A 21,401-nucleotide genomic window follows, 5' to 3' on the forward strand; every position below is an offset into this window, starting at 1 on the left:
TGAAAGAGAGAGAAAGTGAGGCAGGGTGAGTGCATGTGTGAGTGTGTGTGTGTGTGGAGGGAAAGAGAGGGGGGCGCGCACACTCCAGGTTGGCGCAGGCACCGGTCCGGGAGAACGGATCGTTGTGCAAGGTGGCAGCATGGCATCGTCTCACGGGAGAAGCGACCTGCGGTTCGTGGATTGGATGGCAAGTTTACCGCAGAGCATGCACACCATCCCGCTCACCAACCTGGCGATCCCGGGTAGGTGTCTCTTTGCGTTACTCCCGGGTAAATTGGGGAGAAGCGGGGGCTCGTATCGTCTCCAGCCGTGCGCGCTGCGTACGGCCACGAGAGGAGACGAGGAATACGCAAATTGGCTGTCAGTATATATTTTTCTACATTATTTGTGCTTTGCAAACTTTGATTTTTAGTTCACGCACAGGGCAAGTCTCGGAAACCTGGGGGTGGAAATGCACGTTCCTCTCACTGTGTGTCTTTGGAACAAAGACTAAGACCTGTTGCGCAACCAGAAGTGGCATGTATTCCTGAACTGTTGAGCCTGCCGGTGTGATGGTCCGCTCTCCACACCTCATAAATAATGCCCAAACGACTGCTTATTCAGCCGACGAAATTCACATAAAAAAAAAAAAAAGAGGCAATGCACTCAAAATATGCGAACTATGCTGCTGTGTTTTTGTGTGTGACTTACGGCGTTTGAACAAGGGTGGTGGCCATGGGGGGGAGAGGAGACGGCTGGGATGGGTTCAGGCTGTGCGCTCTGATGATCACAACCCTCTCCATGGAACATGAGCTGTTGGACCTTTAGCCAATCACTGTGCAGGTTTCCTCAGCTCCATTCACATTGGAAAGGCTGGTAGTAAAGCCCACCACTGATCTGACTGATGGAATGGCTTATTAGCAGCCAGTTAATTCCATATTGCTGCCTAGCGATTATCACACCTCCACACACAGCTTTCATTTTCTGGAATTTCTAATCCTCTGTCCTCCTTTTCCCTACTCGCTCTGTCTTCAGTGTCACACTTGCCCCCCTGCCAGTCACCCTCTTGTTGAACTGCAAATACCTGCTGTGTTTATGGTTGGCATGACATGATGGCATTTCGGATGCAGATGGCTCAGTGTTTGATGTCCAGTTGAGGCGTGGCACGTTACCATTTCTGACCAAAATGATGCCAGGAGCCACTAAATTCATCATGGATTTGTTCAACAGCAAACTGTATTACCTCACGCCTGTGATTTTGCTGAATCACGTGGAATGTGCCATGTTAAGTTCATCTACTCACCAAGACAGCATGGGATCATGGTCTGTCCCGTTTAATTAGGGATCATCATTTCTTACTAGCCCTGCAGCTCAGTCGCTAGTCTATCCTCAATCTGGATACAGATTTTGGAAACATGCAAGAAGTCTGTGCACTTTCTTCTGTTTGTGAGGACACATTTGGCACAGTGTTTGCTTGGACAAATTCTCGCATCCACAGGATTTTGTCGGCCCATTTTAGCATCGACCATGTGTTCCTGCTTGATCGTATGTCTGATTCCTTTTCTCAGTGCGACTCATATCACATTCTTTTGTCTCATTTTTGAATGCAGCTTTAAGTCTTTATTCAAGCCGGACTGAAACTGGGACAGACAAAAACACAAACAACAACAAACAAACAAGTGACAACAGTGGAATTTTTCATTTGAAGCTTCATGTCTTCTCTTGCTTTAAACACTGTGATGTTTTGTTGCTGTAAAATGCCACCGCAGCTGCCCACTTTCAATGATCTCAGTGAAAATTATACTCATGTACGTCATGTGGCATAGCTATCCTGGCAATCTGCTGTTATGTTATAAGTGTGTGTGGCCCTGCAGTAGTCTGATGAGATTGTTGGCAAGGATTTTCATGTTTGGAGTGTTTGTTAGCTTATCTTATGCAGTAATTTGCATACAAATGTAAAATTCACAACAACACATTCTCAGAGTTGCATGAGGATAGCTGCCGCCATGTATTTTCATGCCATACTACACGTAGATGCATTTACCTTTGTTTGGGATGTTGACACTTAACTGCAAACGTCTGGTATTTATGTTGTTGAATTGGTAAACTCGGTTGCATCAAAAAAGCATTGATTAGTGAATTGTTTGACTCCCGCGCATTGATTGTTTGGGCAACAAAGGGTAAAAATTAAAGTGATCCATTTTCAAATGAAACTCTAAACAGGTTAATAGGTTAGTGGGTCAAAAAGTAATCACATCAGTTCATCGCTGACCTGACGTCAGGTGTGTCTGAATCCCAGTGTCTGAGCAAAGTTGCATACCTCTGTTTAGTGATTCTCTATCTGATTTCTTGTCCCCTTTTTTCGGAGGATGCCGAAGACTGTTTTAGAACAATTAACAAGACTTTGCTTGCTTGAGTTTGTCAAAAAATGAATGAACGAATAGATTCACATATGTTGTAGAAAACCATAAAGAAGTTTGGTTTTGGTCTGTTATAACATTTCAAATGGATTTGACATTTTGGCAAAGGATTGATGAGATATTAAAACAAACATCCTCGATAGTGCTGATTGTTGAAACTCTTCAAAACAGTCAAAAGAAGTTTATTATATGATTTTAGTTCATTTTATCAGTAGTCAAAAAGACTGTTTTGAACTCACTATTTGAAGGGCCAAAGGCAAAGATCCAGACAAAAAAGTAAAAGTTTCTAGTAGTTAGGCATTCAAATCATGCTGATAACATGGCTGCAACCAAAGAAAAAGAAAAGAAAACAATCATCAGCTTTGTCACAGCAGCAAGTCCACTGAATTAATTGCCTGATTTTCAGAATCCAAAGACACCAGTGAATCACTTGTCACCCAGAGGAGAGCTGACTCAATGCTGTTGTGAAGCCAGAGTGAAATTTGTCTGCATGAAAAAGGAAAAGAGCTGGAAAAAGACGTATTTTTTGAGAGCCTTGTATAACAGCAGTTCAAAACAGGTTAACAAGTGTAGCCAAACTGAGATGGAATTTTCTTTTTTCGATGATTGGAAATAACAGTTGATCAGTGTGTTCTTTGTTCAGCGGTATGTGGCTTTTCATTATTCTGTGACTCATGACACAGCGTCATTGTGTTTACATTATTAAATATATATATATATATATATATATATATATATATATATATATATATATATATATATGTATAGGAGGTTGCGATTGGTAGCAAAGGTGAACATATTTCTGTAATGCTGTGGCATTCTTAAAGGTACACAACATTCAGGACTGGCCCAGGTGACATTTATCAGGAAAATAACTCATCTGGTAACCTGGCAGCAATTCATACCATGAAATAGAGTCTGTGTGTTTTGTGACTTTTCAGCTGACTGAATTTGGAACTACAATCAGGACCAAGTCCTGACGACATGGTTTAAATGAATTGTCATGCAAAAATCAATTTCTATTTTGGATAATCAGTCTTGTGACGATGCATCACATTTATAATATATGAACATATCATAAGGTTGAGATGTGTTTCTGGGTGCCCCATAGTGGTGCAGTCTGGTGACAACTCAGAACTCAGAGCCTTATGTGTGCAGCTTCCTGCTTTTCCCTTTGCACACAAGGGATTTTCTTTACTTTTATTCCACAATCAAAAGGCATATTAGGTTAATCGGTGTGGGTCTGTGATTTTGTGTCCCCCTGTGTTGGCCCCTGTGACCAAGTGGTGACTTGGCACTGTTTGGAGCAAACCTTAATATGGAGTTTCACCCTCAATGTGCGAGAGGTGTTAGCTTTACTTTGCTTAGATTTTCAAAGGTCTTCACTCTGGTGAAGTGAAGGTGACAACCACACACACACTCGCATTCACATCTAGGGACATTTTAGGATCGCCAATTAACCTCACATGGATGGATGGATGAATGGATGGATGGATCGATAGATATTTACAGTATATTTGTATTATATTATATTGTATTGTATTATTATATATGCCGACCCTTCAAGATTTCAAGTCAAATGACCTTTGTTAGTTCTCCTCGATGGCGTACTGGCAAAATGATGAAGGGATAGGAGCAAGAATATGTAGCAGATTCAAGGTGCGGTCATTCAAAGAAAAGGAAATGGGGGGGGGGGGGGGGGGGGGGGAAATGAGTGAGGTTGCCATTTTCTTTTCCCCTAAGCTGATCAGTGGGGGACATGGTGGGCCGGTCTCCTGTAGCTATTGTTAGATCTGCTAGGTGTGTACTGCAGACGGGCCGGCTGTGCATTTTCCTGACTGAGACAGTCTGCAACTGCGTGCTGCCAGACATGTTGTTGTTAATCTGCTTCTCTCTGGTTCTGTCACCTTGAAACAAGCTTCAATGGCGACAGGAGAAAGATGTCATAATCCCAGTTATGGTCACCCAATAAGGATTTTCAACATTTTTGGTTTGGAGCTACGGTTAATTTGAAGTGGTCTTTGTCATGCAGGTGTGCACACTGATTAAATAAAAATATACTCTGGGTATTACTGTTTTAATCACTTGTAATTAGTAATGCTCTGGTTGTTTTTGTCACCAGGCAAAGTATTATTCTGTGACGACCCTGAATACCAGCTAAAAGCAAGTGAGAATCCACATCTTTGTGGCTTTATAAAGCTTAATAATTTAACATTTTAACACTAGAGATCAGAAGAATTAAATTGTTAGACATACTGAGATGAAGTTCTTTCTTTAACGACTGATTGCTTATAGCTCTTTTTTAGTCACATATTAAAAAAAAGGATAAAAATCATTGCCTATTTTTGCATGAAAAAAATTATTGTAAAATAACTCAAAATTAGATTTTCTGTTTGCTGAGGGGTTGAATATATTATTACAACAGTTTGACCAAGGTACAATCAGTCCTTTTCAACATTGTTAAAAAACATCTATCATTAAAAAACATGCTTATTTCAGAATTCAGTCACAGATTCGAGTTGGCCGACCCTGGCAAAGTTGCTGCAGTGTTTGACACTGCTTAAAGCTGTCTAACTGCTGGATGGGATGAATTATTGTGTTTCAGTCAGTTCACTTTTCACATAATACCACCATATCAGATTTGCGCAGAACTCAGGGGAGCCATTCTTAACCTCTTGAATGGCTAACTGTAAAAGCTTGAGGCTTTAGGTAAAAAAGATAAACAGTGTACATGTGGGAAATGGTTGAGCCGTATAAAGCTGAGATTGCCTTTCCAGGCAACAGAGAGAAATCCATTGCAGAAGTGGCATCTCGAAGTCTTGGCGAGTCCCTCTGGATATAGAAAAAGGGCAAAGTAGGACCTTCATCTGTACGTCTCGCCCTTTGTCTCTTCTCTGGATCTATGTGCCGTCTTAAGCCGCAGCACAAGGAGGGCGAACGCTATCGGATGCTAGAATAAACATGGGTAGTGCAGGGAGATGTTTGAAGGGCAGGAAATGATCCTGCTAAAAGCCATTGAAACCGGATAATATTACACTAAAAACAAACAAAGGAGGAAATTGTTTGGTGGAGGGACAATGAGACAGAGGTCACATCCATCGCGGGAGGTACATCTACTTCCTGTTTGGAAGGTGCATCCATCATTCAAGCCAAATCAGTTCAGCCTCTGTGTTTGACCAGGTATACATTGTGCCGATTAAAAGCTTAAATATTGAGACAGTAACACTCTTAATCCTCAAACACCATTCCACTGCATTCTCAGTTCCAGAGAAGCCTTTTTATTAGCATAGTGTAATCACAGTCATTGTAAGGCATGCGCCTTAATCCACTTGCAAACTTTTCTATCTTGTAAGTTGCTTAGGTAAGTCAAAAGAGCTTATAAAACAGAAGAAATGGATCAGTGTGCATTTTCTACTACTTTCCCTTTACCTCAGCACTTAATTGAGTTTCCAGCAGAAGGATATTTATCTTGATAGAAAAAGTCAAATAATTCAGACTCATCTTAAACCTCTCTTCCACTCCTCTCCTCTCCTGTCCTCTCCTAAAATAGATCTGTAAGAGTCACTGTGAGCTTTGTTTCGCCACAAAAAGAACCCAAAACACCACCCGTGGTCCTCTCTGCATGCTCTCATTCAGAGAGAAAACTCCGATAATGCTGGTCAATTCTCAAAGGTAACAATCTTCATCCATCATCACCATGTCTACATCAGTGCTGTCCAGTTTTGGGGCCCGCAGACCAGAGTGGTGCTGTTGAGCTCAAATTTGTGACGTTAGAGCATGTTCAGCTGTGTATGGTTATTTTTTCCACTTAAATTAATGTGTAATACAGTGATAAGAAAAAATCTAAAGCTGGTGTGTGGATGTTCAGTAATGATCTTGCTGTGAAACTAAATAAAAAAAGAGTGTTATTAATTTTCAAAATACCTTGTGTTAGTGTTTATTTACCACAATAATGCTAAAGAAACATTTAGTCAGATTCAGTCAGAAGTCAGATGCTTCTTTCTTCACATACCTGATATGTTGTTATATAGTCCAGGGAAAAATGTTCCCTCCACTGGCTCTCTGATGCTTTCAAACAATTATGTTTATAACTATGTCTGTCTTATTTCTAATATTTTTGCACCAAATCAGTGATTGAAGGGATTTTTTTCACAGTTCTGAGTGACAAATCAGAAGACAATTCAGCAGCAAACTACAGCGCCTCACTATTTCACCAGCATACTCCCTTGCAAATAAACAGAGGAAGACAACCTCACTCACATTCGCACCTCGGGGGAGTTTAGGGTCACCAATTAACCTCACATGCGCGTTTTTGAACCACAGGAGTAAGCTGAAGTTGCTGGAGGAAACCCATTCACACACGAACAAAACACGCAAATCCAAGTTAACTCGAAATGAAGCTAAATAAAGTGAAGTCATGGAGGAAAATAAGAGATTTTTATTCAACATGGATAGACTTATTTTCTTCCTCTGCCAACAGTGCTGATTTTATTTTACCTGTTCATAGCAGCAGTAGCCTTAAAACGGAATGATCAAAGCGGTAAAACACAACATTGAAAAGAAAAGCAAAAAACGCTGAAACTACTAAAAACCACTAATGACTTGAGTGCACATGTACTCTCGTTTCATAATAACAATGCCAGATATTCAAATCCTGAATTTTCTCTGTGCAGATCCCTTAATCCCCCAAAATGTGCCTGTGGGTATTCCAGTTTACAGACGCTGGTTAGGCAGAAGTGTCTTTCGGTGTGGGTGTTTCTGTACTGTGAATGACTGGCGACCTGTTCAAGGTGTGCGCTGCTTTTGTTAGCTGGAATGGACTGCTCATGGTCCGCATGGCATGTTTCTGTCTGTATTCTAATTGCGTTTGGATTAAACATGCACCAAGACTGGAGCCATTCTTCAGCAACTCCCCTTTATCTAATTTAAAGATGGCAACGAGAGGATCAAACATATCATGACAGATTTTCTAATAAAAGTAGATTTGTGGTTCCTGTTGACAACGCAGCTCAGTTTAAGAGTACAGTTGAACAATTAAAATGTTTCCTCACATTTCCAAATGAAAGTGTTGCCCTTGAGACACAGCACAGCGCTGAGGTGGAGCAAATTATTTCACAACATAAAAAGTAATTAATCATTTTCAGAGCTCGGGCGTGCACGCCTGATTGTGTTAGATTGCTGTTTCTACATCTCTGCATACCCTTTGCAGCAGGCTTTTAAATTTGTGCAACATGATTGACCCGTCAGAGTTGACGGTCTTTACTCAGTGAAGCAATGATCAAGGACCAAGGAATTCTTGTCTTATACATTTACAGTTATTCCTTTTTAGTAATGCACAAACAGGCTTCATTAGTTTCCCTAAGGTGGCTGGCATTCATTAAATCTTTCATTAGACAATCCTGTGGAACTGCTGGATTTATTTCATTCAGCTGCACCTTTATTGCTAATATATCTATGAATGATGAATTTCTCAGGGACATTCCAGATTAAAACTGCTCCAACTACAATGATATTATGTACTTTGAAGGTAAAAGTCCAATACTCCCAACATCCAATGGTGAAGGACTTTATGAAGAACTGAGGACATTATTGCTCCCTTGAGAAAATTTGTATTTTTAACTATATTCCTACATTTTATAGACTCATTGACAAAATACAATTTGTATGAAATAATTTATAGGTTGTTGGATAGCCAGAGGTGACGTTTTTCTTTCTGTGATCTTTGATTGCACAACCTTCAAAGCCAAATAAAAACTATTCCTACAGACACATCTGCTGCGACTGGTTAAGGTCATACTCTGTTACGCTGTGACCCTGTTATTGTGGCTCAGCCAGCAGTGATACGGTTTGCTGCCCTGCCCCGGGATTCAGCTGTCTATCCTGCTTATGGTCATTCTGTGAGCTGCATGTGAAGACCTGGCACTGGGGAAGAGATAGTTGAAGGTCACTTCAGGTCACCGTGCTGAGCTGCTGGAAGCCGAACGTGTTGAGCTATCTGAGAAACGGTGAAATGTGATGAAAAGTCGGGAGTCACTGCAGTCACCGGAGCAGCATGGACTGATTTGCGCATGCCGTGTGTGTTTTTTGTGTGTGTGTGTGTGTGTGCGCGCTCCCCTTTCCCAAGCAGACGAACACACGACCTTCATATCGAAATACCAGCACTCGTCCTCGGTTCATTTCAAAGTGTCACTGAGGAATATATCAATGTATTGATCGACATTTGCATACTGATATTTTATATACTGAAATTCATCTTGATGCAAGCATTATCCATAAAGATACATATTTGAACTAATCACTTCATTTAGATGAATATTTTTCAGATTCCTTACATATAACAGACTAATTCATCTGCCGAGGTTTTGAGATGTTATAGCTGCAAAATGCTCCCTGATCTCTGGACCAAGCTTCAGAGCTATGCTTTGAATACTTTGTTAAACTGAGTGATAATAGCATGTCTGGGATTTTATTTGCACTCAGCAAAAACAAAACTGGAACTTTAGAGGTTTATTGGATACTGACTGCCATTATTATTTTTCCATCTCATTGGGTTTATTAATGACAAAATGAATGGAAGATGCATCGTTAGACGCAACTTCCCTGAGCAATTTCATCTAGAGAATAAAGTATTGTGTAGGACTATAAAAAGTAGCGAGCATATCAGAGTGGTTCGAAATTTCCAAGAGTTATAAAACATTAAATTGAATCACTAAGGACTTGACTGTGTTTGCACAATTCTGAGGAGAGATTTGCAAACGCATCACCTGGTGCTCCAGGAAACATTTTTGTGAGAGGATTCATATTTAGGAATTAGTAATAAATAATATTTTTTACGTTAATTAAATGATGCATGTGGCAATTAGTTGAAATCCTGCATTATATGTTCAGCAGAAGTGCCCTTATGTTGAGAATGGCGCAGTTACGGAGATATTTCAGTCATTTCATTGATAGCACTCAGCCAAAGGATCATATGCTTTCATTCATATCGGCCCAATTCACAACACAAAGTCAGACCTCTTCCAACACGCTTCTTTTTCCTGCCTCAGCTCTTCCACAACAACTAAAAAGTCTCCATGACAACAGAGAAACTTCATCTGCTGATGAAGGCCAAATGCTTTCCTTGGAAAATGCCTTTTGTGAAGAGTTTCCTCGCCAGGCTGATGTTTTCAAGTTGAAGCGTTAGCTGGAAGTGTGTGTACAGGAAAAAATAAATGATTGCAAAAGCAAGGAAGGTGAGAAAATGTGAAATAATGAGCCCAGGAGTGTTTTCTTTGGAGACTTGATCCTAGCCTTAAAATATGACTGCCAGTGCACAGGGACTTTCTTCTTTTTCTTTCATGTTTCTGGAGTTGGTGAATTAAGTCTGAAGATCTAACAGCTGTCTGCCAGCAGAAACACTGCAGGCAGAAGTCATCTCCTGCACACATGTTGTTTTGTCTTCCTCAGGCTCCCATGATTCCTTCAGTTTCTACATCGATGAGGCGTCTCCCGTGGGCCCTGAACAGCCGGAGACGGTGCAGAACTTTGTGTCTGTTTTCGGCACGGTGGCCAAGAAGCTAATGAGGAAGTGGTTGGCGACACAAACTATGAACTTCAACAGCCAACTGGAGGCTGGGATCCGCTTCTTTGACCTGCGCATCTCTACCAAGCCCCGCGACCCTGACAATGAGCTGTACTTCGCCCACGGACTCTTCAGTGCCACGGTCAGTACAGGACTTGGAGTTTTGATGGCTTTTGAATGTTGAGTAATACTTGTGGTTGCTAAGTGATGTTTGTGCATTTCAGTGTGTGTGGCATTTGGGATTTGGATGCTCAGAGCTTAGTTGAACGAGTTCTCTCGGAGATTTCAGATACAGAGGACCTGGTTGAGGTAGAAGGGTGGGCTAGGGTAGTGCAGGCGATTGACATTGTGTTGAAAGATGCATAATCAACTTAAATGAAAAATACAGAGTGATCCAGCTGATTCCATCAATCTTTTGATGTAAATTTCTTGTAATTAGTTGTCAGTGCACATGTAGAAAAGAAGAGATTTCATTTCCAATAGTTCAGTTTTGTGAGTTGCCTAATGTGATGGTAGGATTTGTTTTAATATTACCGGAAGTAATGTACACCTAGATTAGGCTATGTGTTAATATAGGGCAGCTTATAATTAATACATTTACTAAAGCACTTTAAATCAACTGATAGATCGAGTCCAGAGTTCTTTGTGTGTCTTGTGTTTACATCATGAGAGGAATTAACATTTTTTTTCTCATCACTAATCATTTTCTTTACAGGTCAGAGAAGGTCTGGAGCAGATCAGTAGTTTCCTGTCAGCTCATGCCAGAGAGGTTGTGTTCCTGGACTTCAACCACTTCTACGGCGTGCAGAATCTACACCATGAAAAACTGGTGGCCATGTTGAAAGAAGTGTTTGGAGAGAAGCTCTGCCCCGTTGTTTTTGCTCAGGAGGTACAAATATGCTTAACTTTTACCATAGCATGGAATCAGCTATGAACAAATTGTACAAAATGTATTTCAGCTGCTTGTTTTACCCTAATAATGGTGAAATCAGGCCTCTTCTGTGTCTGATTGAAGGCTTTTTCTAATTATTACTTTCTCTCACTTGCTCGACAGTCTTTCTCTGTTTTGATCACTTGAGATGCAGAATGATGGTTATCACCTCCCTAATCATAGTTCATTTTTTCCACTCTGAACATGCCCTTTTGCACAGAAGACCATCTTTTCTGAGAATAATCAGCCTCTGCTCTCTGTCTACTCGGCCTTGAAAAAAATGACTTGAAAAGATCCGACTTGACCCAAATGCAGAACATAAGGTGTGAAAAAGGGAAAGAGGGTTTACCGAAACCTGGGTTTGGTGAACAGAAATAAAGGAAAAAGCAACAAACAAATCAAATTAGGAGAAAGTCACAGACTACCAAAGGAGAGTAAACTGATGAAGAAAAACACGCTTTGATCAATAGGTGGAGTGATCGACAAAATGGATTAAAGCCAACAGAAATAAAAATGCAGACTGCGTTAAGAAATGGTGCAATGAAACACACATGGAGAAACCATAACACCAGTCACAATCAGCAGGATTGGATTTTCCACATGGGAAGTTGGAACATGATATTTTACCCTGCATTTGTTGTGATTTGCAACAATTTCCTGGAATTCATTATTGTAAAATTGCTTGTTGAAGACCACACGTGGATAAATCACAAGTGATTCCCGGCCTACTAAGGATGAAATGCACGGCACCATTGTTTTGTGCTCTTGAAACAAGTAATATTGAAAAATCTGAGAACAAGGACAGATGACCAGCTCTAACAGCACCAAACTGAAAAATGAGAAAACCAGAACTAAACTTATCTGCATTCACAGTCTGATCATATCTAAAGTTACATCCAAATTATTAAACCACCTCCTTAATCAACTCATGGCAAAGTGATGTGACTATAGATCAGGTGAAGTACACGTGATATGGCTTTTTAAACTGACTCAAAATGTTTGTCTTTAAATATACGGGAGTGATGAAAGTCTCCATTTCCAGGTACTTCAATAAATGCCCCATAAAGGATTAATGATTCTTTCCCCTCCAGCTTATCGAGTCTGGACTCAATAAGCTGTAACTGGTGGGTGACCTGCCAAATTCATTACATGCAGAACAACAGATAAATATCAGTGGGATGACATGACTGCCGTTTTAATTTATTCTTGCACCATCCACCCCTTCTTCCATCTCTACCTTCTCCCTTGTTGCGACGAACCTGCAGGAAGGAATCAAGCGTAAAATTCCCACTCCCACTTCTGACAGGTGCTGCAGCTGGCTGAAGATTAAGTGAGGGGAAGAGGACAAATCTAATGGAGACTTTTGGTTTCTCATATTTCTTTCGGTGGGAAACATAGCTTGTTGCATAATTCCTGAAAGGAAACACGCCTGGTATTGTTATTGAGTCGACATTTTTTTCCTCCTTTTTTTCCCACTTCATTATATTTATTATTTCTTGTTTTCTTTTTGCTCTCACTCCTACTCTCCTAGACACACTCTACCACTTCTCTTCAGTTGCTGTTTGATCTATTTTGAGAAAATGTGTACAGCTCTGAGGTCCTTCCGACAAAGTAAACTCGCTCATGTGAGAGAGTAAACACAGGAAGAGTAGAGGTATAGGGGTCTTTAGGTTGCGAGAGGCAGGTTTGACCCCTCTGCACACCATTACTGTACTTGGCTGCTCACTTTAATGACCAAAGGATGTTGTGTTTTTATTTATTTATTTATTTATTTATTTATTTTTTGAGCTGGAGTCTTCCAACAGAATTTTTCAGGAAAGATGTAACCATAGAAACCTGTGCTGCTTCTGTCCATACTATAGACTGCGACCATACACAAAACACATATCTGCAAAACATTTTGGCAGCCAGTCCTCAGATTTCTTTTGATCCAATGCCCTGTGTTTTACATGTGCTAACAATGTGTTATAGCCTAATTGATATGGATTTAGGTTTCCTTTTGGTCCATTAAATTGTGGTTGGTTCCTCTTAATTGCCAGTATAGTCTGATATATTAGAAATACTGTTGTCTGAACATCATAATAAAAAAATCTGTTATTGTTTACATGAGTCTCCCTGATCGTTTCCCTTTAATCCCCAGGTGACTCTGCAGTATCTCTGGGAGAAGGAGTACCAGGTGCTTGTCTTCTACCACCACCCCATGGCCCTGGAGGTCCCCTTCCTGTGGCCGGGCCAGATGATGCCCGCACCATGGGCCAACACGACTGACCCGGAAAAGCTGGTTCAGTTTCTCCAGTCATCCGTCACTGACCGCAGGTCTGTCGGTATATTTATGGCACTGTGGGCGAAAAACTGGGTACCCTGTCATGTTATATCTGCTGGTTATCTTCTCATTATCCTAAATAATGAAGCGTACAACCACTGATTTTGAATAGCTTTTAAAATAGTTGCCATGATAGTTTAGGAGGATAGGAGTTTGAAAGGCTCAAACTACTGTGACTGACTTTAGGATGATTTCCTCTGCGTCTTGTAGGAGGAAGGGGACGTTCTTTGTCTCCCAAGTGGTTCTGACTCCAAAAGCCAGTACTGTGATGAAAGGGGTTGCTAGTGGACTGAGAGAGACGATCACAGAACGGTATGTGTAGCTCTGTGTGTTTTGTGTGCGTGTGTCTGTTTTAGCTTGTATTAATATGCAATAGGACTGGAAAAAAATGCAGGATTAGCACAGTTGCATTTACTGTGTGCACAGACTCACAATTATAGCAACACCTCAGCAGCGAGCGGCCCCTGGAGGGACATGACTTCCACCTAAAATATGCCCAAAAGCTAATGGGCACTTGTACCTGCAACAAACATGCATGCAAGCAGTCACAATCATATCGTGAGTCACCGGCCAGTTTTAAAACCATCCAGAGCCATGTTGTTTTTTTTAAGCATTGACACTAACCTCATGTGAGGGATTTTTTTTCTGAGCAGACCGACAGTGAGACCCCCCCACCTTCCTCTTCCACATCTCAGTTTTGGTACATAATGTTTTTTTTTTTTTTTTTCATTTATTTATTTACTCACAGCTTTGTGTGTATTTCACTCCTTCTTTATGTCACCAGTTTGTTAAAAGCCTCACAAGCAAGCCACCCATTTTCCTCGCATGAATTATTCATTTGATAATTCCACTATCAGCTATCCTCACCAGGCGTTTGGTTACTTTGATGTAGGCATCCTTCAGAAATCACTTCATTCATTTTGCCACACAGGCTGCCAGCGTAGGCCTCGGCGCTCGGAGAAAAGCAGTCACGTGGAGAAGGCGACTGGTAGAATTCTCTCTTGCAGAAATCTGGGCGAAGCATCTGCAGGAGTAACACCCTCCCCTGGCACTTGGCTTATACGAACATGTCCGGCGTGTGTTCAGTGTGTCCTTCTCGCAGCTGGTGTTTGGCTTGCAGACATCACACGCTGTGTCACAGAGATCTTTTATCACAGCGTGCCCCCTCTGTGTGCGAAACCAGCCATCCGTGAATCATTCCTTCCCCTCTCCATCTATTTTCCTACATTACTCTTCCTTCGAGCCCCTTTCCCCCTGACGCGGTGTTCTCTCTGCATCCTCCAAGGGCGTTACCGGGCATGATGCAGTGGATCAGATCGCAGAGACCGGGGGAAAGCGGCATCAACATTATCACGGCAGATTTCGTGGAGCTCGGGGAGTTTATCAGCGCCGTCATCACCCTCAACTATCACCTGGAAGACGACGACGACGACGCCACCTGAGAGCCGGCAGGCGGCGTCAGGGAGCGCAGTGACCGCTCCTACCACAAGTGGTTGGGTGTGTGCCCTCACTTTTTTCTCTTTGGCATTTATTTAAAGAGAGGAGCTGCATGGCTCCTTTCACTTTATTTAGGGCTATAGTGGATTGCGAGATCAAATGTGGTTGACGGGAGAGTTGAGACTGGAAGACACAGAGCTGATGTTTGGTAGGAGCACCATGAGACGGAGGTTTTCTTTGGTTTGTTCCCTACTTTTGAGAATGAAAAATGCTCATGTTTGTTTTTTTTAAAAACAAATATCTTTTTTTTTTTAATTTATTTAACTTAATTTATTCTCCATGCTGTGAAATAATCTGCTTTTGTCACTGTTTTTAGACTTACCATGTCACCAAGGGTAGGTTACTCAGAGCATATCTAACCTCTGCTAAATGTATCGGTACATCAATCTTGGTATTCTAGTGGTTGTAACAGTTTTGTTTTTTTTGTTTTTTTTTTCTCCAGAGATTTGTTTTAAAGTCTGTAACTGAAATTGTCGGCTGGTGTTAGTAGCTAGCAGTCTGTGTCTCGTTTCTGAAAAATCTGTCTGAGGTCTTAACAATATGCATTCCTGATCTGATCACTGCGTGTTTTTTGTTTCTACATAAGTTAAAAAAAAAGAAATGTCTCTAGCAGCTTGAATTCACAATCTATGAACCCGTCTTTGTTGCTGTCTCTCACTGTGTAGCTTTCACACAGGAATCATTTCCAGTAAAGAGGTTTACTGGATGTTGACAATAAATGGATTTACTTAGGAAAGCCACTGATTCACTCATTCAAAACCACCGAGTAAGAGAGCAAGAGTGCAGCTTGGCTACTCAAGAAAATGTGCCAATTCTGCTGTGTGCATCAGCACTCAATAAGAATTTCCATGATCCACGTGTCTAAAAATATAATGTAAGCAGCAAGTCTCTGATGGAAATGCAGTCAATGTAACTATTCATTTGTGATGGTAAGAAATCCTGCCTGACACAGTTACTGTATGTTCTGGTGGTGGGTGCTGAGTCGTGATAACCGAGTATAAAAATATAACATTTCTGGGTGCAAGAGTGTATCCACAGTCTGTCTTTGCATTGCTGGTTGTTTGCCCCCTGTGTGTGTGTGTGCGTGTGCATGTCTATACCGCACTGCTATAGTGCACTGTACATGAGTCACCATGAGATGTGTCACTGAGTTGTGTTTTTCATAATAACAGGAGATAAAGCTGCCGAACACTCACTCAGAGACCTGTTTTATTTCAAGACAGAAAAAGGCTAAACACCATAATTCAGACTCTCGCAGTTTTAATGCTGCAGCAGTACTTTGACACGTGGAAAATACCACAATAAATGGTTAGCTAGGCTCAAGCTGTAACTCTCAGATACTTACCTTGTCTGAAGTACAGCTTTTCTGCTCTCTGAGTGTCAGAACACAGAATTTGATCCAGTCACATCAGGAAAAAAACACAAATAAAAATCTAATGCATTTTATTGAATTATTCCACAATGATAGATACACTGAAATGGCGCATGGACAGCTGAATTATTTGTATTGCAAGGTTTTACATATGCATGAAAATAACTTCAATTGTCATCAGACATTCATCCACTTTATGATTATTTTCTGCAGAGAATGTATTCTGCCGGGACGTTTTTATCAAGTTTGGTAATGTAAAGCCAAAAACAGGAAGCTCTCTTCTTTGGATTTGATGAATGTATGTGTCCTGTGAGTAACTGTGCCATTCCTACTAAAATAAAAATGTTTCATGAGTGACTGGGTTCAACTAGAAAGTCATGTTTGTAATATATGCTTCTATTATACTTCTTTCCACTTTCGTGTGGTTTCACGTTTTATATTGTGCACAGTTTCTACATGCTGTATTCTGCCGATAAATTGTAAATGATTTCAATTGTTACTAAGAGTCATGAGCATTTTCTTAACTTGTACTCTGGGCATCCAATCTCCTCTTGTTCAAATTCCATCGCTACTTCACTTTTGTGCATGAGCACCAACATGAGATTCCACCAGGTTTGTGCATAACTTTATGTTGTTATTTTCCACGTATTGTTCCCTAGAGCATGTGTGCATATCAGCTTAAAATATCCCCCCCTCCTTCGAGACCGATATCAAAAATAATTTATTTTTTAATTGTTGCACTGCGCCAGATTATGAATGACACCCACACACGCAAGCAGACCTGGAAATGCTTACAAATTGTGTTGTAAAGACATTTGTGTCTCCCTTGTTCCAAACTGTTGTCATTGCATTTATGTTCTGCTGTGAAAAATGAGAGTCCTTCGCTGTTGTAAAATTCCCAAATCCTTTGTTCAAATAAAAGTGATTCTGTTCTAAGTGGAAAATGGCCAATCAAATGAAGCGTCTGTGGACTGGAGCGTCATTCCCTCAACAGGTTTTACCCCGCCACCGGTTGCTTAATCACTGAGTTTGCTTGGCTGAGAAAATCAAAACTATAAATTAATTTAATCAGCAGGCAGCAGCACTCCAGGTCCAGTGTTTATGTTCAGCTTTTAAATAGGCATATCAGCTTTTCATTCCCGATCTGTGTAGAGGAGCATCCTAAAAATCCTCCTGTTTCCAGGGTGATGAGGATGAAGGTGGGTGGGCAGCAGCACCCAGGGTGACCTTACTGAGACGGCGTTTTATAATTCAGCATCTGCCATTCTGCAGCCAGGTGTTTCTCACTGAAAGGAGACCAGGATGTACAGCGGAGCTCGCTGTTCGCATGTTTGCTTGGGGCTGTGAATCCCTCTTGGCTGCACCTTTATAGGCTTCACTCAAACCATGTGGGATTCTTGCAAACTAAGCATGTAGCAGTGCAACAAATCACCATGTTTGACTGAATCAATTGTGCAATTATATTAAGGCTCTTTTACACTTAGCACAGTTTAATTGCCTGAGTAAACTCGCTGTTTTTGGCAATCAGCATTGTTCTCTGGTGGAAGCTGCTCACTGCAGTAGCAGTGTTACAGTGTTAACCACAGCTTAACTGTCTAGATGGGTATTAAGTGCTTAGATTGCTCATTACAGTGGTTCAGGGAAGGAAAAGGCACGATGCATTTAATTTGTCTTTTTCATATAATGGAAGGTGTCTTTACGTTTGCTTGGCTGCAGGGACTTACTTTGTTTTCAGTGGCGCATAAGTGGACCTCTTCTGGTGGTTAATTATGCTTCATTTAAAAAAAAGAAAATAAAAAGAATTTACATATTTTAAAAACAAAATATGCTGAAGAAAAAAAATATGCTGCAGCTATGTGCTTAAGAGCGAGCTCGTGTTTGTCTCTGTCTGTCTCTTTCTGTCACGCACACACAAGCAGGCACACAGATGAAGAGGAGGTAGAGGTGTGGGAGGTAGAGATGGATGATGGCATTCAGACAGTTTAAAGAGGGGCAGTAGTGAGATGCACAGTTTCAAAAAAGTTTGGAGTGTGCGGAGGTGGAAGAGTAATTTCACCAGCCACTCCTGTGTCTAGTTATGAAGGTACAAGAACAGAGGCTGGAAATTGGCGCACGGACAGTCGACGATAACACAATGAGAGAAAAAACAATTTTAAAACACTGCAAGTTTGCCTCAATCATCTCGACTTGAAAAAAAAAAAAACTACACAAACAAGACGCTGGATTGCAAAGCAAAGAAACACAAAAGGGAGTGTGCAGAAAGGAGATGTTTCTAGAGTTTGCGAGTTTTCTAGAAATACAGGTATGAGCTCAGGAGAGGACCAAAGAGGAGTCAGGCTGCACACACAGAAGAGGAACAACAGCTGAATTATTGCTATTTCATGAATAAAGCAGTTGCAATTACTGGAGCTCTTTATTTGTATAAAATTTTGTCTTGGATTAGGATCAGTGTAAGAAAAGGAGCTCTCGGCCTCTGCTGCTATCTTGAGACAAAACTTTTTTTTCTACATAGTGGCTTTGATGCATTAGCAGCCTTTGATAAATGTCAACTTACCTTCATAAGAGCTGTTTGTTGCTGCTGCTGTGTTACAGGTTCATTCCAGCTGTGTTGTTGCTCCTTATTCCAGTTGTCATTAGTTCATTGATCAGTTATTTTTTCTTTTAAATCTATTCTTGCAGTGTTGTACTGAGTTCTACCAGATAGCTTGAAAATGAACACCAAACATGAGTGAAACGCATTTATAGATTTTATACCGTTTAATTTGATTTTCTGGGAAGCTATTTTAGCATCAAAGCCAGTTCAGTTTCAAACCTTTCTTTGTGGAGGGTGCAGGAGTTTTCACCCACTCCCACTTTCTGAAAGGGGGCTGCAGGATGAAACCGGAGCATCTGGCTTCACCAATTAATCCCAAATTCCTTGCCAGTTTGTTTTCTGAGAACTGTTCTAGCAGCCCACAAACTAGTTGGATAAACTATCTTAAGTTGATGGATTTGAGTTTTTATTGTAAAGGTTTAGTAATGGCATTCGAATTTCACCTTTAGCAGCATTTTTTAAGCCAAACCTTTCTGTGAAAGGTGACAAGATGTGAGTGACTGTACATTAAAATCTACTCTTTCACTAAGTGACATTTGTCTCAGTGTCACAGACGTCACTCTCTGTCAGACCAAACTTCCAGGGCAGATGGCGGTCAACTGTGGCCCTCTGAACATCATGAAACCATGGAAGCAGAACTAATTGAGGGCATGGTTTGGTGGTCTATTGTCTGAGCCAACTGTGATTCAAGCCGGAGGTGCAGGGACTTGGCTTTCTGCTGCACTGTAGCTGAGTCATTTAGCATCGGGTGGTCAATGCAGAAAGAGAGAGAGAAAAATCACTTTTCCATTCCATTTTTTTTTCTTTTCTGCTATCCTGGAATAATGTATGAATGAGGATTTGATTTTACAGAAAAATTTCATCTAACCAAAGGTCACCTTGTGATGCTTTTAGTAAAAAAGAAAAAAAGAAAAAAGAAAAAAAAATGTACATGCTAGTTTCAAGGTCATTTCAAGAAAGTCTCTTTTTCAGTAAACAGTGAATGAATATATATATATATATATATATATATATATATATATATATATATATATATATATATATATATATATATATATATATATATATATATATATATATATATAATAGCACAAATATTGTGTTTGGGCTTAAGCCTCTTAAATTTTCTCTCTTTTCTTCTCAGCTTATTGTACAGAACCAAAAAATACATTCCCATTAGCTAAACTGCAGAGTTGTAACCTTGAATTTTACATTTCAAAATCAGGCTTTGCATTAATTTAGCGTCATAAACTTGGAAGACGAGACAAAATCCTCTATAGGTTGTTCCTAGAAATCATAAGCTACGAAAATCACTTGTCCACAACACAACCTTGGGTGTCCTACAGAAGCTGAAGCACATTTCTATGCATCAGGATGCCATCTTGAGCTGCCAGTGTGTGATGGATACACACAGCATGACTCTTTCCACAGGTTGTGACAGCAGATGTATGACCATAATTCACAGCAGACGCAGATTACACTTACAAATGTGGGAACTTTCGCGAATCAAACAGCTATGAGCATTAAAGAGACATCTCCCTGGAGTGTCACAGCGGATTTTAATGGATATTCCTGTAATGTTTTTCTCTAAACGTGGGAAAATGCCTAGGGGATTTTGAAACATCTGCCATATACCTTAGAAAATCATCAAATTCCATCAAAACAGCAAATGAAGCAAATTTAAAGCAATTACTGTTATTGACACAAAAATGTCCCCCCCAAAAAAGTGTTCAATCCCGCATCCCTATCCAGCTATGAAGAGTGGAGCGTAATCAGATATGTGGCGCTATCTAGTGGTTTTTACTTAATACTACAGCACAGTGGTCATTGTTGCTATTGGTCTACTTTCCTTTTCTTTCCTTTTTTCTTTTAAACATGTCTCTTCTTTTCGCTGTTTCTTGTAGTCATTTAGAAAAACATACATTAAATAAAATACATTTAGCTGGAAGGGAGAGTTGCCAGCTGTATATACCGGTATGTAAATATCTGACATCAAGCCATGTCAAATCATTTAACAAGTCACAGCAGGCTCCAAAAAAAAAGTTGAAGAAATACATTATTTTCTTCATTGCTATATTCTATTTTACATCATTAACTCAGGTGCAGATTTTAAATTTAACACTTTTGGGTGACAACTCCACAACTTTGATATTTTCTGCATCACATGTTGCTAAAATCTGTTTTTTGACCACGAAGCTTCATTTGCATCAAGATAACATGAGGTTTGACTTTAATATCAAAACGAACAATAATAATTGATGCACTGCAGGACAATGGGTGAAAAGTCAGATGCTGTGCAGGGCTTATCCCTGTAAAATACAAGCTTGGCAGATATCATGACCACATTTAGGGGCCCTGGTCCAAAACGGAGAAGTGCTTTACAGCCAGAAGGAGAGCTTTAGATATGTACCATCAGTCAAATGCTGCACTGGTCAGGGTGAATGTTTAAGTTAGCTTAGTTTGCTTTCTTACCTGTGGGAAAGATTCCCCAACTTTCCCTGCAATGAAAAATCTAAATGTACACTTTGAGAAGGATCAGACTCCCAGACCCCCTCTGAGAGCAAGATTTGCTTTCAGTTTCAGAATGATGGTCTGGAAGAGTTCTTAGGAAACTATTTTTCATTTCACAAACACACACACACACACACACACACACACACACACACACACACACACACACACACACACACACACACACACACACACACACACACACACACACACA

The 21,401-nt window shown here is 40.5% G+C and overlaps 1 protein-coding gene and 1 long non-coding RNA gene across 2 annotated transcripts; one reads left to right on the forward strand and one right to left on the reverse strand.

The window, feature by feature from the left end:
• Nucleotides 1–5: 5 nt before the first annotated feature.
• On the forward strand, nucleotides 6–15,125 carry plcxd3 (phosphatidylinositol-specific phospholipase C, X domain containing 3). Its single transcript, XM_030104394.1, has 6 exons — nucleotides 6–242; nucleotides 9,846–10,102; nucleotides 10,676–10,849; nucleotides 13,032–13,207; nucleotides 13,425–13,526; nucleotides 14,500–15,125. The coding sequence occupies exons 1-6, from the start codon at nucleotides 140–142 to the stop codon at nucleotides 14,654–14,656; spliced, it is 969 nt and encodes a 322-aa protein (XP_029960254.1). The 5' UTR covers nucleotides 6–139; the 3' UTR covers nucleotides 14,657–15,125.
• Nucleotides 7,580–16,616, reverse strand: LOC115397885 (uncharacterized). The gene is made up of 3 exons (XR_003932540.1): nucleotides 16,540–16,616; nucleotides 13,980–13,984; nucleotides 7,580–7,589 (listed from the first exon to the last, which is right to left on the reverse strand). It is a non-coding gene; the product is annotated as an uncharacterized LOC115397885 (long non-coding RNA).
• Nucleotides 16,617–21,401: the final 4,785 nt, after the last annotated feature.

The sequence above is a fragment of the Salarias fasciatus genome, chromosome 12, assembly GCF_902148845.1.
Source record: "Salarias fasciatus chromosome 12, fSalaFa1.1, whole genome shotgun sequence".
Classification (NCBI taxonomy): Eukaryota; Metazoa; Chordata; class Actinopteri; order Blenniiformes; family Blenniidae; genus Salarias; species Salarias fasciatus.